At 38.2% G+C, this 17,671-nt stretch overlaps 1 protein-coding gene across 2 annotated transcripts in view; it reads right to left on the bottom strand.

Moving 5' to 3' along the window:
- Positions 1–17,671, bottom strand: part of LOC150091035 (NADPH-dependent quinone oxidoreductase VAT1-like) — a 77,861-nt gene that overhangs the window by 36,048 nt on the left and 24,142 nt on the right. For both annotated transcript variants that reach the window (XM_090381351.1, XM_090381359.1), the window contains exon 2: positions 10,820–11,103. In XM_090381351.1, coding sequence (XP_090237477.1) covers positions 10,820–11,103 — 284 coding nt within the window. The remainder of the gene's footprint in view (positions 1–10,819; positions 11,104–17,671) is intronic.

Genomic DNA, 17,671 nt, shown 5'->3' with positions numbered 1-17,671 from the left:
GCATAACGCGAGTTCGATTAACGCGATATTCAGTTAACGCTATTTGAAAAATGATACCACTTTTCACTTTACACAATGCAAATTTCCAGTTAACGCGATCTTTTTTTTTTTTTTTTATGCGATAGTTGAAAAAGACTTGAATCGTGCGTTAAGCTTACCGTGAGTCGTACAGTAAATAAACAAACGTTTGCCTGCTGCTCGCCTCGGTGTGTTCCATCAACCATCGGAAGAAGACGTGTTTGTCTCCTGCTAATAAAGTCAATGCAGACTTGCATTCAAAAATTCAAATTTTTAAATGAAAGTCAATGCAGACTTGCATTCAAAAATTCAAATTTTTAAATGAGCCAGATGAAAATGTTACCGTGAAGGAGATAACGGTAAAAGAATTAGATGAAATCTTTCGTATCATATAGAACCTCAAACAAAAGGTTTGATGTTCTCTGCAATATTTATTTCGCCAGGGCCCAGAGAAGATTGTTGTCGGCTATCAGAAATTGATTGATGAAAAGAGAAAGTCAACACTGTTCAAATATTTCCGCAACAGTAATTTCTTCATTGTGTATTTTATGTCAGAGGTTCCCAAAGTTTTCGGTTCACGGTGCCTTTAATGTCTCAGTAATTTTTTCAAGGCACACCCAGACCAAAAGAAATACCTAACAGTTTCGTTTAGTAGTTAGGTCCAAACAACTTAATAAGAAGTGCTGAAATTGTGAACTACCTTGACCTAGTAGCTCGCGCAGTGTCCAACAGATGTTGAGTATCGCTGTATTTCCCTCGAAAATTTAAAATATTCCGCGGCGCACAGTTTAAGAACCGCTGTTTTATGCAATAAACATTTAATTCCATAATTATTTTCATTATCTTTTACATTATATACAGTTAAAAAGTTATTTAAAAGGTATTTTTAAAATTCTTTATGGCCATTCCACAAGGTCAAGGACCAATTATAATTTTTCCTATTGGTTATGATATTCGATTAATGCGTTTCCGTTTTGCGCGATGCGCTCGCGGGACGAATTAATCGCGTTAATCGAGGCCCACCTGTATATCGATAGGCTGGTGAGCAAAACAATGCTGTGCTACTGATGGCTATGTCAGTTTTCAAAAATCTTTACAATATGCTAATTAATCAAACTAATTTTATCATAGCATAATGTGTCTTTTAATCACAGAATTTAATAATTATTAAATTATACATTAATTTAATATAAATTATAATGTAATTATAAATTAATACAATAAATTATAATTTATTGTGATCTAGTAATACATATCATAGGTATAATAAATAAACAATGCTCTTGATTCCCACCTATGAATCTGCCAAAAGTCACTAGGTGCAAAGTAGGCATTTACCATCTCATCATGATGCTCATCTACCAAGACTCTTTGGCTGAAGGTCTTGGTAGATGAGCTTCACAAAAAACTTTCACACTCATAATGCTGTTAGGTCAAACTTCTAACATTTTCTGATGAATTCTAATAGGAGTTTTTCCTGTTAAATTCAAATACTGGATAATTATGCATTGTTCTTAATGACTGAAGACTGCTATTTTAAGTATTACAAACATACTATGCTGTTTGGATGTTGCAATCATTGTGATGTGTTTTGTCCTGCTGTCGTCTTTTGAAAGCATTCTAAACTATCTTCCAACCCATTTTAAAGCAGTCAAAATAATATACTTTGATTATAATTTAAATTCTATGTTGATACCTTAAAACTTGACCACACCTTGTATTTATATTTCTTTTTTTTCACTGCTGGCATGCTTGAAAGCATGAGGGCACTCTCTTTGGCAATTAACAGTTTTGGTGCCAAACAGCCATTAACTTCATAGTCTTTGCACCACAACAGCCATGTGCAAAGGCCACGTTTTGTTGGCACTTAAAGCAATTTTAGAGGATTTGGTGTTTGTGAGCAATGAAGATATTCAGCTGTGACTGAATTAGAAGGCATTGTCAAAGTTTTTGGGTCTAGATTACCATCACTATGCATAAATATTCATTTTGCTGCTGTCACTCCTAAAATATTCAGTTCAGAAGAGATTTTCTCTTCAACCCCTTTAAGATTTCATTCTGAGACTGTGCCTTAGGATGAATTTAGTGTGGGTTTGAGGCTTTGTTCTGAATATTTGTCATAACATTTAGTCTACAAGGATGTCACTAGAATGAAGCTGTGTGACCAGTTTGGGGGGGGTCTGCCAACCATTCCAACCCCTCTCAGACGAAGAAGGATGAAATTTTCCCTATGGGTTTTTCCACTAGTGGTATTTATTATCAAGGTATTAATATATATATTTTACCTGATATGTCTTCAGTTCTGGGTTTCAGTTGTTGCTGTAGTAGGGTTTTAAGTGCATCACCATATTGCATCATGAGTATTATGTCTGTACAAGTGTGTGTGTTCAAAGCAAGCCCAATTTGCATGTTGTGAGATTGAAACACCATACAGAAAGAGGGGCCCCACTCCCTCCTCCCGAGATCAGCTAACTATAGCTTCAAATGAGGATTTCTTTTAAAATTTCTCCAGTCATTGATGACAATCAAACACAAACTTCTCTAAAAGAGTGAGTTCTGGGTCTCTGTTTCAATGATAGTATCTGGATGAATAATACATTTTCTGACAGGGACCTTGTTGCATATTTGTTACATATTCTCTATGAAAATATTTAACAAATACAGACTTGATGTGGTACAAACCAATAAACAACATGGGTAATATTCTGAGAGAGACAAAGAAGAGGTATATTGGCATGATCAGAGATAGCCTATGAATGCTCCCAACATTTAATGTAAAAAAAAATTTAAACTATTTGATTTTATCAAGAGAAATGTTAGAAAAGTCTATGTATATTAAGAAAATTTAAAGATAAAATAATAAAAAGAAATATGGGAAAAATGGCCACATGATGCAAGGAAGGGTATGCACCAGCTGAAAAAAAAAAATAAAAATAAATAATAATAATAATAAAATATAATGGAAAAAAAACCTAACAATAATAATAAATTAAAAAAAATAATAAAATAAAATAAGAATAAAATAATAATAATAGGAAAAAACATTTAAAAATAATAATAATAATTAATAAATAAGAGAAAAGGAAATGGATAACTTAAGTATTTCCCTCCTCCCATAGATAATTATCCAGCTGACCTTTGAATTTCGCCCAAACTGTCAGCCTCTACCACCCATGTAGGCAACTTATTCCAGTAATTTATAACTTGCTGGCTAAAATAAAATTTCCTGCAATCCAGTCTAAACATCTCCCCGTTACTTGAAATTATGGTCCCTTTGTTCTAGAAACATTTATAACAATGAAAATTTCATCCTCATTCATTTTGCATATGCTGACGAGTCTAGCGGGAGACAGGTGTTCAAAGCCGCTAAGTGGATTTTATTATTTATTGATTTGAAATTGTTTTTCTAAAACTTTTGATTTAAATTTAGTAGTATAGCATTATTTTGTGATTTTCTGATTAATCTGATGTATTTATTCTTTACTCGGCTTTGTAATTGCATAAAATATCGGTAAGGGTATCAAATCCACATGTTGCAAGTTACAGCTCCACTGAACGAGAAGTTTTTTAACCATATTTAGCCACTTTATTGGCCAATTGTTACATCAAATTATTTTCTATAAGTAGCTTATAGACCTAGTCAGGATCCTTAATTTATTCTGAATTGAGACAGCGAGATTTGGAAGTTAATTAATACTTAAGTGTCCGTAGATTTACCGTTCTTAACTTGCCGCCATTGTTATATGACACAACGTTATATCCCGAATTAGATAGCATAAGCTTAGTATAGTACAGTATATAATATAATATTGTCAATTAATCAGTAAAATCTATTAATTTTGTTAAACTTTTTTGTCAATTAAATTGTACTTTTAACAATTTTGTACTGAAAGAATTTTATTGACATTAGATTGCAAATGTAACATAATTAATTAATACGGAAGTTATAAAAAATGGAACTCGTAGATGATACTCGATACTGAAAAATATATATAGCATAATAACTGTTGGGATACAAGTTTAGGGTTATAATTTTGTACTGAAATTGAAATTTTATTGAAATTAAATCATGACTCAGACCAGAGCAGCAAAGCAAAGGGCTCAAGCTAATGGGAGTGCTGTGGCTCAGGGGAAAACTGAGGGGGGCAGTTGCCCTCTGAATCACAGCCTTTTAAAATGCACTGCTTGCATGATGTTTGTGGATCAATCGGGTACGGGACATGATATTGCCATGGGGGATGTCTTTGTGTGTGCGCGCGATACAAGGAGTGTAACGAAATCAGGCAACAACTCAGCGTTGGTATGGGCCTATATGAGAACTTGAAGGATCTAAATTGAGGGGGCCCATCAAGCTCTCAGCTGCCCATATCAATGCCAGAGCTTGCAATTGGTCATCACTGAACACAGCGGCAACTCCCAAGGCAGAATGCGCTGGTCCCACAGGAACTAGTAGTTGTTGGTGACTCTATTGTCAGGGAAACGGGGAACATGCTTTGTAAAAAGGATAGGTGGAACAGGACCAGGGTATGTCTACCAGGGGCAAAGGTTGATGCGGCTGTAGAGCGGATATCATCTTTTAAGGGCACAAAAGATGATTAGATGTACACGTTGGCACTAATGATATTAAGAGTAGGAGACCGGCAGAATTACTTAACAAGTACAGGTCACTATTGAAAAAAAGGCATGAATTAGGGTTGAATTTGAAAGTGTCTGCAATTCTGCCCAGACACAATAGGAAGGAGTATATGATGGGAGCCTTGTCGATCAATTCGGCCCTGGAAAGATTGTGCAAGGCTCAAGGGGTAGAATTTCTTTCAGCCTGGTCTGTACTTGTAAGACCAGGCTGAAAGAAATTAATCCCTGTAGAAGGAGAGAGACTGCTTCTACAGGGATAGGATACACTGAAATAGAAAGGGTGCAAGAATATTTGCTGATGCTATCGAGGCAGTGTTAGGTGGGTTGGAAAACCACTAGCTTGGGGGGGATACAAGGACTAATAGATTAACAGTAGCCACTGGCAGAGGTGAAAGTGATTCTTGAACTGCTTCTATTGGAATGAGCAGCAGCCTGGAAAACAAGATGCAGGATATTTCAGAGACTGTTGAGAGTCATTGCTGTACAAGTAAACACATGGGTTGTGTTAGGGTGGCTAAGAATAGGAACAGGTGCATGTATACTTGTGTGTACACCAATGCTAGGAGTTTGATAAATAAATTTGATGAATTTGAGGTATTGCTCAAAACATCAAAGGCAGATATTGTTGGGATATTAGAGACGTGGTGTCACACAGATATAAGGAATGCAGAACTGGAATTTGTGGAGTACAACGTCTACAGAAAGGTTAGACATGGTAGGAAGGGAGGAGGGGTTATGCTATTAGTTAAGAAACACAAAATCCAAGGAAGTGAAGCCAGTCGGCATCGCTGGACAGTGCAGTGTCAAGTCAGTTTGTGTGACATAAGCATTGGGAGATCAAAATTGAGAGTAGGAGTGTGCTATATGCCTAATGACTGATGAGTATAATAAGAAACTGTACAGGAAATAGAGTGGGACAGTAAATCAGAGAGTCTTATAATGGAGGATTTTAATTTCCCAGATATTGACTGGAACTTGTGGGTTGATCACTCACACACTAGCAAGGCTTTTGTGGATTTATTGGATGATTGTTTTCTACATCAGCATGTTCGGGAGGCAACTAGAGGGAGTAATACTCTTGATTTGATTATCAGTAGTGATTCTTCATGAATTAAAAATCTGCAGTTAAGGGAACCACTAGGTGGCAGTGATCACAGTGTGCTGAAGTAGGATTTACTCAAAGAGATAACTACCATCAGGGGTAAAGGGAAGGGTTTTTGCTTTCGTAAAAGTGACTACGATGGTCCGAGACAGTATTTAAATTCTATACAGTGGTACCAACTGATGATGTTACCAAAAGCAAATTCAAAATGGGAAGCATTCAAAGAACTTATCTTGGAAGCTACTAGGCTTTACATACCAACTAAAAAATATTGTTCAAGGTTTAGGCCTAAATGGATGTCAGATGAACTAATGAGACATATGGCAGAGAAGAAAAATGCATGGGATACATAAAAATTAACATGTGACACAGAAGCCTATGATAGATATAAGTTGATCTGTAACCAAGTTACAAAGGAGGTTAGGCAGGCAAAGGCAGATTACGAGAAAACATTAGCAAAGGATGCAAAGAAAAACAGCAGAGTTCTTTACTTATGTAAACTAGAAGGAAGGGGATGAATTGGATTGGTACACTTGATGTCGATGGTTCAACTGTTGATGATCCTGCTCAGGTAGCTAACAAACTAAATGAATATTTTGCATCGACATTCACACATCAGGAGTTATTCAGCGAGGGGAATTCGAGATGTGAAGTAAACTCTAGCAGTAAGCTAGATAATCTTGTAATAACTGAGAATAAAGTGGAGGAGAAATTGTTGAAGATAAGCACAAGAAAGGCACCTGGGGTGAATGGGATCTATCCAGTTATATTAAAGGAGGCAGCAAAGGAAGTAAGCAAACCCTTGGCCATAATTATGAGAGCTTCCTTGGACTCAGGGGAGGTATCCATAGACTGGAGATGTGCAAATGAGGCCTCAATTCACAAAGGAGGATCAAAGGCTGACACAAGTAATTATAGACCTATGAGTTTAACTTCTGTTCTAGGAAAATGAATGGAGGCACTGGTTAAAGAAGCACTGCAGGATCATCTAGACAAGACTTCAGTTATAGCTCGGACACAGCATGGTTTTGTTAAGGGAAAGTCTTGCCTGACCAATTTGATTGGATACTATGATGCAGTCACAAAAGAACTGGATGCAGGGAATAATTTTGATATATATTTGGATCTTAGAAAGGCTTCTGATACTGTTGCACATGGAAGACTGCTGCACAAATTAGAGCAGTGTGGCATTGGAGGCAAATTGCTGCTATGGATAAAGGGGTGGTTGAGGGGGAGAAGACAGAGATCGGTAATCAATGGACACCTGCTTGTCGTGGACTAATTTAATTAGTGGAGTCCCTCGGGGTTCAGTGTTGGGTCCGTTATTGTTTTCTGTATTTATAAATGATATTGATGATGGTATATCTAGCTTAATGTCCAAGTTTACAGACGATACAAAGGTTGGCAGGGTTGCTAAGGACACTTCTGACACTATGCTGCTGCAACAGGATCTGGAAAGGTTGAGCAGATGGGCTGAGAGGTGGCAAATGAAGTTTAACATTGACAAATGTAAAGTACTACATATGGGAAACAGCAACCCCAGAGCAACGTATCAACTCTGTGGTACTACACCGACAGTGGTAGAGAATGAAAAAGACCTGGGGGTAATTGTGCAGGCAAATATGAAGTTCTCTGAGCAGTGCAGGCAGGCTGCAAGAGTAGCTCATGGTGTCTTGTCAATGATATACAGGAATTTTTCTAGCAGGGATAAGGAGGTGATTAACCCCTTGTATAAGGCAATGGTCAGGCCACACCTTGAGTACTGTATACAGGTCTGGAGGCCTCATTTCAAGAAGGATGTAGAGCTGCTGGAACGAGTACAGAGAAGGGCAACAAGATTAGTGAATGAAACAAAGGGTTGCTCTTATGAAGAAAGGCTTTAGTTTTGCAAATTACAGTGTCTGGAGACTAGGCACCGGCGAGGTGATCTGATAGAGGTGTATAAAGCCTTCAATGGTTTGAGCATGCTCAATGCCGATGGGATTCTTCCCCTTGCTCAGAATAATCACCTTAGAGATGATTATTCAGATTGAGGAAAGACAGATGTAGGATAGATGTGCGGAAATTTGCCTTTAGCCAGCGGGTAGTTGGTTGGTGGAACAGAATTCCATCCCTTGTTGTGGAAGTTGATAGCCTAAATAAATTTAAAGCTCAGCTGGACAGGTATTTCGAACGTACGGAGAGGTGAAGTGGAAGTGTTTTTTTTTTTTTTTGGCTGATGCTGCATAAGCTTGCTTTCTTGCATCATATGCCTCTACTAATGCTAATGCCTTTCAGGGCCTTAAACACCTGAATCAAGTCTCCTTTAAGGTGTCTAGTTTAAGCTCTGCAACCCACATATTCAAAAATCTTTCCTCATATGGATGCCCTTTTTCCGATCTTGCCAGGCAAGTTACCCGTCTCTAGAACCTTTCAAGAAACACAATGTCTCTCTTTAAGTGCGATCTCCATACCTGAACACAGTATTCCAGGTGTGGTCTAACAATAGCCTTATACAATGTGATTATGATGTCCTTATCTCTACTAGCAATTGCTTGATACATCATTGACAGGACACCATGGACCATCTTTGCAACCTGTCTACAATGGTCAGAGAACTTAAAAGTCTGACTATATCATAACACCCAAGTTCCTTTCCTCCATTACCGGCTTTAGTTCAACTCCACCAATTGTATAAGTTATTTTGGGGTTACTGTTCCCCAGGTGCAATACCTTACACTTTGCTAGATTAAAGCAAAGCTGCCATCCCTGAAGTCTATCTAGGTCATTCTGAAGAAGCCCTGCTTGGCGGCGATCATTAACTACTCTACCAACCTTTACATCATCTGCAAATTTAGACATCATGCACTCTAAACCCTCATCAATGTCATTTATGGAAATCAAAAAAAAAGTGGTACTAATACTTTTTATTTTAACATTTTTAAAGTATAAGTTGGAGATGTCTTGAAAGCACCAAGAGCAATTTGTAATGCATTGTGTTTATAGGATCAAGCCAGCGTAGTATACTCCTTCAGACAGAATCATAGACCGAAGCACCATAATCCAAAGAGGGATCTAATCAGTGCTCTACATAAACACAGCAAACAGGTACGATCTGTTCCCCAAGACATGGCAGATAGCTCTTAATGTGTTCAGCTTTTTGAGAAAGGTAGTACATACAAATTTAATATGCTCACTTCTGACACTATGTTAAAGAAGTTTAACTTGCTGTCAAGGATTAATCCCAAGAAATTGATGTTGTTGGCAATTGGAGTGGTAAAGTTTGATATTGGAATTTCAAGATCTGTATGCAATTTGGCTGTTGATTGAAAAAGTGTATCACAACAGTTTTCTGTTGTGAAAGATGATAGCCATTGAGCATTGCCCACTTTTGTAATTTATTCATGGATATCTGCAACTGACATTAAACAGATCTCATGTTCTGAGAATGGCAAGAAAGAGAGAGATATCATTAGCATGAAGGTAAGCCTCAGCAGCATTTTGGAGTTCTTTTGTAATAGAATCAATTCTAAGGGAAAAAAGGGTTGCACTCAGTACAGACCCTTGCGGTACTCCTTCTTTCTGCAAGAATGTCCTAGAAAGAGATGATATCAGATGACTGTCTTGATATCAAACTTGAAAAGAATGATAGAATAATAGCATCAGTTGTAAATGTTTGTCATGGAAGCTGTAACACATAATATATTCCAATTGGCCCCATGACACTGTTGTGTGTTGTTCTAATGGCTTGTAGAATTTTTGTTCTAATGGCGTGTAGAAAAATGGGAATTTTTCAACTCAAACAGGAGGTTTTCATCCTGCGCTGAAGAATGACAGGAAATTGAGAGAGAAACTGTATTTGTGATCTGTGGTGTGGTGTTAGGTTTTGCCCTTTTGGCTATCTGGAAGCAGCAATCACCTGGAAGACTGCTTCCAGGTTCTTGTCCCTAGCCACGGGAAGGCTCCCCAGCTATTGATGCTTCCTCCTCCCCGACTAGTAGCTCATCCTCCTCCCCAAAGAAAGAATTTCTCAGAGGAATTAAATTCCAGATAATGAGGAAGAGGGGGAAGGGGGATGAGAGGAGGGGGGCCTTCCCAGACCAAAGAAGTCCTAATCCAGGACTGACTGAGAGAGAGGAGGAAAGAGAACAAAAAAAAAAAAAACGCCCTCAGAACAAGAGAGGGAGAGAATGAGGCTGGCCTGGTCTGGGAAGTTGCAGGACAGGGCAGTACACAAAAAAAAAAAACAGATCCGGCACCTGGCCGCAGAAAGGAAAACGGCAGCAGCAGGGGTGCCAGCTAAAGAGGAAGTGCAAGATAAAAAAAAGGGTTTCATCCTGCACAGGACTGACAGAGAAAGGGTAGCATGAAAGTGCTATTGCTACACCAGCTCCAGGAACAAGTCCCAGAGCCAGTGCAGAACATGAGGGGAGAGAGAGAGAGAGAGAGAGAGAGAGAGAGAGAGGAAAAAAAAAAAAAAAAACTTGTTTTAAACCCAGTACTACACTCAGGGAGGAAAATAAAAAGGAACTGGGGTAATTGTATAACCAAATATGAAGTTCTCTGAACAGTGCAGACAGGCTTCAAGGGCAGCTCATGGGGTTTTGTCAACGATATACAGTAATTGTGCCTGCAGGAATAAGGAGGTGATTATCCCATTCTATAAGGCAATGGTCCAAACACATCTTGAGTACTGCATACAAGTCTGGAGGTGTCATTTTAGGAAGGATGTAGAGCTGCTGGAATGTGTACAAAGCAGGGCAATCAGACTGGTGAGAGGAACAAAGGGGTGCTCTTACCAAGAAAGGCTTCAGTTTTGCAAATTTCAACATCTGGAGATCAGGCACTTGTGAGTTTGCTTTCACCCAATGGGTGATTGATTGCTGTAACAAACTTCCATCTGTTGTGAAAGTGGATAGTTTTAATAAAGTCAAAGCATAACTAGACAAACTATTAGAGGGGTTGATAGGTGAAATGAGATTTTTTTTTTTTTTGTTTGCTGATGATGTGTAAGCTTTCTTTCTTGCATCATTTGTCATTACTAATACTAATAAATATTATTAAATTTTCATAATAGGAACTTACCTTAAATTCCTCAACACCCTTTCCTATTTTATCAATTATTCCTGAACATTCTATTCCCATTGTAAAAGGTGGCCTGCATCCCTCAAATGTATATAAGCCTTGTCTAGCAATGGAGTCACAGAAATTTAATCCACATGCTTTAACTGCTACTATCACTTTTCCTGTCTCTAAAGAGGGATATAGCTTCTCTTGAATAACCATTTTATCATATCCACCATATCCAATAAGTGTTATGCACTTAATTTTCCTTCCTTGTGGAATCTCAGCTGCCATCTCCAAGATAACTAGAAAAAAAGAAAAGAAATTATATATTCTGTTTGCCATGATTCAGTTTACCATAAGCTTTAATAAACTTTAAAATCTTCATAAGTATGTACAAACATCAGCAGAAAAGTGATGATATTAGCTATTGAAATTCTTGAAACAGTCACTATATTTAGATATTTCCAGTAAATGCATTTCAGAAGAGAATATATTTTATATTTTTTATACTCTATCATCTAAAATTGCCTGAAAAGTGATTTCAGTTTTCTACTAAATGATTATCAACTCCTTATATACTAAAACGATGGGACAACAGATGTATTGTTGTTGTTCTTGAGGCTTAATAGCACATAAGCTGCTAAGGCTATAATGTGCCTATTCACTTATTATATTAAAACATGAGTTTTCCCTAAATCAAAAGAAAATCTGAAATCAGAAATAATTGAAAAGCCCAGTTTGCCCGAGAAAGTCCAAAAATTCAGAAATATTTGCCTTATCACCAATGAGATTTTCAAGAGTTATTGGTTTATGAAGATTAACCACTGAGATCAAGGATGAAGTTCTGGCTTGTTTATAATAGGGGCAGCCAATAAGAATGTTTTACAGTCAAATTATTAGAACAATGTGTACATTGTGGTGGATCATCTCCTGTGAGTAAATGAAGGTGGGTCAGATGGGTATGTCCTATTCTTGCCCTTGAAAGGACTACTACTTCTTGTCGCGATGTATGGATACTGGAGCGCCAAATTTTCGGATCATGTTTAAACTGAAAGAGTTTATTATTAGTCTGAGAGTGCCACAGTGCTGTCCATTGTGATAGGCAAGCAGCATGAATGGTTAGTGCATAATCTGATGCTGGAACATGGATATTGGTTAAATCAAAGGTAGGTGGATTTTTTGCAGCTTTATCGGCCAGTTCATTGCCTAAAATACTGGAATGGGCTGGAATCCATCAAAAAGTGACCAGTTGGTTTCGTTCTTTAATTTGCAGTAATAAGCTTCTGATTTCATCAAGAACAGGGTGAACTTTGTCTGAGGAATTAAATAACAACATGACTGAGCTGAGGGAATCAGTGTAAATAACCGATTTTAAGGAACTGTCAGAACAGAGATTTTCTAAAGCAAGTTTTATTGCATATAATTCAGCAGAAAATATACTAAATTCTGATGGAAGGGAAACTGATACAGTTGTATTCGGAAACACTGCAGATGCTCCAACATTTGAATTAGATTTAGAGCCATCTGTATAAATTGGGGAGAAATCTGTATATCTTTGAGTGTGAACGGCATGAATTTGGTTGACATTTGATGCTTGCAAAGTATTCTTTCTCCACTGACAGAGGTAAGTGTCACAGGTTGGAAGAGGAGGAGGAGCCCATGGTGGCTGAGTATAAGTTGCCACCTGCTTTACGGAATGGATGGAAATATTCCAAACTTGCACCAATTCAAGAAGGCGAAGACCAGCTGGCTTTACTATACTAGGTTTGTTTCTGTATAGGATTTCTAACAGTGGGTTGAAAAGGTATGACTGAACGGGATGAGAGGCACAACTTTGTATCTTGACAGCATATTTGAGTAACAGTGTTTTCCTGCGTAAAGTTAGTGGGGGATCGTGAGCATCAATGTAGAGACTATGTGCTGGCGACGTTCTGAATGCACCGATTGCAATTCTCAAAGCACTGTGCTGAATTGGATCAAGCCAGCATAATGCGCTCTTTCTGGCAGAATCATAGATTGGAGCACCATAATCGAGACGGGATCTGATTAATGCCCTGTATAAACGAAGAAGCGAGGTACAATCTGCACCCCACGTTTGGGCAGATAAAGCTCTGAGTATGTTTAACTTTTTTAGACATGAAGTCCGTACACTTTTAATATGATCTAGGAAATTTAACTTGTTGTCAAGGATTAATCCAAGAAATCTGATTTTGCTGGTGACTGGGACAAGGATGTTAGAAATTTGAAGTTCAGGATCTGGATGAAGTTTACGTTGTCTAACAGAAGTGGATGGCAACTGTTTTCTGCTGCGAGAGCCGATAGCTGTTGAGGCTCGCCCATTGTTGAATTTTATTAAGTGATATCTGAAGCTGTCTTTCAATAGACCTCATGTTTTGAGAATGACAGGAGATGGAAAGGTCATTTGCATAAAGGTAAGTCAACTGTATTTGGAAGCTGCTTAGTGATAGAATCTATTCTCAGAGCAAAAAGAGTGGCACTCAGTACTGATCCCTGTGGAACACCTTCCTGGATGAAAGTTGTGGAAAGGGCATGTTGGTATCGAACTTGAAATGATCTAGTATGTAAGAAGTTCTGAATAAATATAGGAAGGTTGCCTCGTAGTCCGAAAAGGTAAAGATCACTAAGTATACCATACCACCAGGTGGTATCAAAAGCCTTCTCTATGTCTATTGAAACCATTACTAGATGTTCATGTTTGACAAAAGCATTACGGATGGCAAATTCAGCCTTGACCATAAGATCTAAGCATGACCTGTTTTGACGAAAGCCATATTGATTATGGCTCATTAGCTGTTCCAACTCAATGATCCAGACGAGTCTTCTGTGGATAATTTTCTCAAGAATTTTGCTGAGGCAGCTTGAGAGAGATATGGGTCTATAGCTATTGGGGTTGGATGGATCTTTTCCAGGTTTCAGGAATGCCAAAACTGTAGAGTGATGCCAAGTAGCTGGAAAAACATTTTCTTAAAATATGCGATTGTAAAAGACCAGGAGGCAGCGCAGAGCTTTGTCATCAAGATGTTGTAGCATGACATAATAAATCCCATCTGGCCCGGCAGCACCATTGCGGGCGATTTGAATGACATGTAAAAGTTCAGAATACTGCAGAGGTTTGTTATATGGGAGAAGACGGGCAGTTTTAAAATGAATAGCATGTTTTTCTTCAGTGCTTTTAATTCTTTGGAATGAGGTAGGATAGGCTGTTGTTGCTGAGATTTCGGCAAAAGTATTGCCCAAAGCATTAGCTATATCTACTGGATTAGAGAGATCTTTCCCATTCCAAGAGAGGATTGGAGAAGGTATGGTAGGAAACTTACCAGACAGCTGTCTAATTTTTTTCCATATTATTTTGGAATCAGTATTTCTGTGAAAACTGGAGGCAAAACGGGTCCAGGATTCTTTCTTTACTTGCTTTTGTATGAAGCGTGCTTTTGCCCTTAATTTCTTGTAATTAATGAGATCGACTGTGCTCGGACATTGCCGAAACAAATTCCAGGCTTTATTTTTTGATCTCTTTGCTGTGGTGCATTTGTCATTCCACCAGTAATTATGATGCTTTCGGCCCGGGGGATTTGATAGTGGTATTGTGTTTTTAGCCACATTTAGAAGATGTGACGTGATGTAATCTGTCACATCATCAATATGTTGGCGGTGGATTTTTTCCTCATCAAGGTCAATTGATGATTGAAATTTTGCCCAGTCTGCTCGGACAAATTTCCACTTTCTGCAGGGTTGAATTGAAGGAGTCTTTGCTTTCAGAAAGTTGCATACTATTGGGAAGTGGTCACTGCCCATGGGATCATTTAATACATACCACTCTATGGTTGGGACTAGTACTGGTGAACAAATCGAGAGATCTATTGCTGAAGTGTGTCCTGCTGGGAGCTGTATGTGTGTCGGTGCACCAGTATTGAGTATACTGAAATTTAGTGCCTCTAAAAAGCTTTCAATTAATCGGCCCTGTCTATCCAATTTAGGAGAGCCCCATAATGGGTGGTGCCCATTAAAGTCCCCTAATATACAGAGAGGTGGAGGTATCTGTATAGAGAGGTCTTTTAAGATCTTTTAAAGAGTAAGTACGGTTTGGTGGTAGGTAGATTGAGACAAGTGTTATTGTACTATGGAGAGTTATGCAAACAGCAACAGATTCAATTTCAGTTTGGAGTGTGATATGCCTAGTTGGGATCTTCGAGTTTACTAGGATTGCTACACCACCATGGGCAGCATTAGCGGTATTTCGATCTCTTCGATAAAGGCAATAGTTCTTTATCGAAGGAGAAATTTGTGAGGTCAGGTAAGTTTCCTGTAGACAGAAGGCAGCTGGAGAATATCGGTTAATTAGGTATTGAATATCATCAGTGTTGCAACGAAAACCTCTGCAATTCCATTGTAAGATACTGTGGTTCATTTAGGTTTAGTTGAGGATGACTCATGAGACTTTTTTGTTTGAGCACTTTTTCCGGTCTTTTTTTGGGAAGCTGGGGCGCCCAGTATCCATAGTGTCATTTGCACAAAGTTCTAGTATGGGTTCTTCAAGATCTGAGTGTACGTCTACTTCCATACTATTGGTGGATGATTCAGGTTTCTTGTTGTCTTTGGTAATTTTTAATTTTTCTTTATCATGCGAGAGTGTCCGAGTATCAGTTGGGATGCTGATTGGAGTGTTGGTCGATTCACTGGTTTTAGTTTGATGTGTGTCTTTTCCTAAATTAGATAATGTATTTTTAACCCAATTAGCCATAGATGTGCTGGGGGGTATTGATACATCTGTTTGTACTGCTGTTGAAATAAAGCTTTGAGTGTGAGATGCATATGAACGACTGGGCATGGTCAACATAACCTGTCTGCGAGCCTCAGGGTATGTGACTTTGTGTTCAATTTTATTTTTTTGAATTTTTTTTCCCTGTTTTCCACATTTCACAGGATTTTGAAAATGCTGGGTGACTTTCTTTGCAGTTGGGGCAAATGGGACTTGATGCTGAACAGTCTGCTTGTGTATGTTCCTTGGAACCACAAATAGGTCAAATAGCTTCTCCTCTGCATGCTTGTTGGGAATGTCCATATTTTTGACATTTAAAACAACGAATGGGATTAGGAATATAAGCCCGAATTCAGCAGTTTAAATAGCCAGCTTTTACTGAGGATGGCAAATCTGGGGTACTGAAGGTTAAAATGATTGACCTAGTTGGGACGAGATTTCAATCTTTTTTAGTCATTATGCGTTTGGCGTTGGTTACTTTTTGATTACTCAGTTCTTGAACTAATTCCTCTTCTGATATTGTAAGTAGGTCCCATTCGGTTATAACGCCTTTCGAGGAATTTAAGGTGTTGTGTGGAGTAATAGATACTGGCAGGCCACCGAATGTCATTGTTTTGAGCAGCCACTCGGAATGTTTGGAGTTGGCTGTTTCAATGAATAGGTCTCCGGATTGCAGTCATTTAACCATTTTTGGTGTTCCAGCAATCGATTCCAGAAATCTTTGGATGATGAATGGTGATAATTTTCCAACAGGTTGGTTGGAGAGAGAGTGTATCACCAGAAAGTTTGGCATTTCATTGCACTGCACTTCCCTTCTGAGCCTTTTTGGTTGATTCAGGTCTTCGTTTGGTTTATCTAGCCTTGAGTTTGAAGGCTCTAGAGGTGGATAGTCATTTTTATCCATCATTGCTCCTTTTAGCCCTGGGGGATAACTTTTCCCCCAGGGCTAACTTTTCCCCGCAGGAGCAGTGCCCCCCGTGGCTGGGAGGCACTGCTCCTGCCTCCCAGCCACGGGGAGGCAGGAGCAGTGCCGCTCAGAGGCCAAGCGGTTGAAGTGTTAGTTGATTAATAGAACAAGAAATATAGGAAAAAGAAAGGTGTGTTTCCTTTCTGTGTTCTAACTAGTGGTTTTCAAGTATAGAACTAGTTTTAAAGAAAAGCTGTTGATAGAAATGTAGGAACTTAAAAGGAAATAACTTCAATCACTTTACAAGAGCTCTCTATATATCACAAGAATATCGCTTGGCCTCGAAATACGCTTGGCACCCGGGGCCAACAGATGTATTATATAAGGAGTTGATATGAGTTATTGCAACCATTTCACAACCAAACAGATATTAAACAAGCATGCAACCTTTTTAAACATTTAATAGAATGTCCATGCTTGTCAGTGGGTGCTGCTATTACTAAAATACAGATGACAATAACAACCAAGGCTTTTTTTTTTTTTTTTGGTTGGGAGTCTGGGTGCGAGATTAGCCTGTGCAGACATTGCTCCTTAAAGCTCTTCAAACAGAGAAGTTTTTCCTGATTTATTTTCTGCTTTATTAGTTTAAATTGTCATATTAACTTATTTTCTAGAGTAGCTTTATATTCCTAGTTACGATACTTAGTTTAAAGTTTAACTTAGACAGAGATTTCGTAGATATTACTTAGTATCGGTAACGGTATCAAATCCACGTGTCACAAATTGAACGAGAGGTCTTTTAACCAAATTTAGTCGATTTATTAACCAATTGTTATATCAAATTATCTTCTATAAGTAGATTATAGACCTAGTCAGGATCCTTAGTTTATTCTAAATTGAGATAGCGAGATTTCGAAGCTAATCAATACTTACGAGTCCGTAGAAATACCGTTCGTGAATTCCCGCCATTTTTACACGATAGCATAAGCTTAGTGTAGTATACTGCATAATATAATATTGTCAATTAATCAGTAAATCTATTAATCTTGATAAACTTTATTGTCAATTAAATTGTATTTTTAACTCTATAAATATATATAACGACTTAATCGTAACAAATAATTAATACATAACTATAGTGGTACACGTGATACGGAAGTTGTATAAAGGGAACACTAGATAC

Source organism: Mastigoproctus giganteus, chromosome 1 (assembly GCF_048544385.1).
Source record: "Mastigoproctus giganteus isolate SK-2022 chromosome 1, ASM4854438v1, whole genome shotgun sequence".
In the NCBI taxonomy this organism is placed as follows: Eukaryota; Metazoa; Arthropoda; class Arachnida; order Uropygi; family Thelyphonidae; genus Mastigoproctus; species Mastigoproctus giganteus.
Note: the sequence above shows the minus strand (reverse complement) of the source record. Positions and strands in the feature narration are given on the sequence as shown.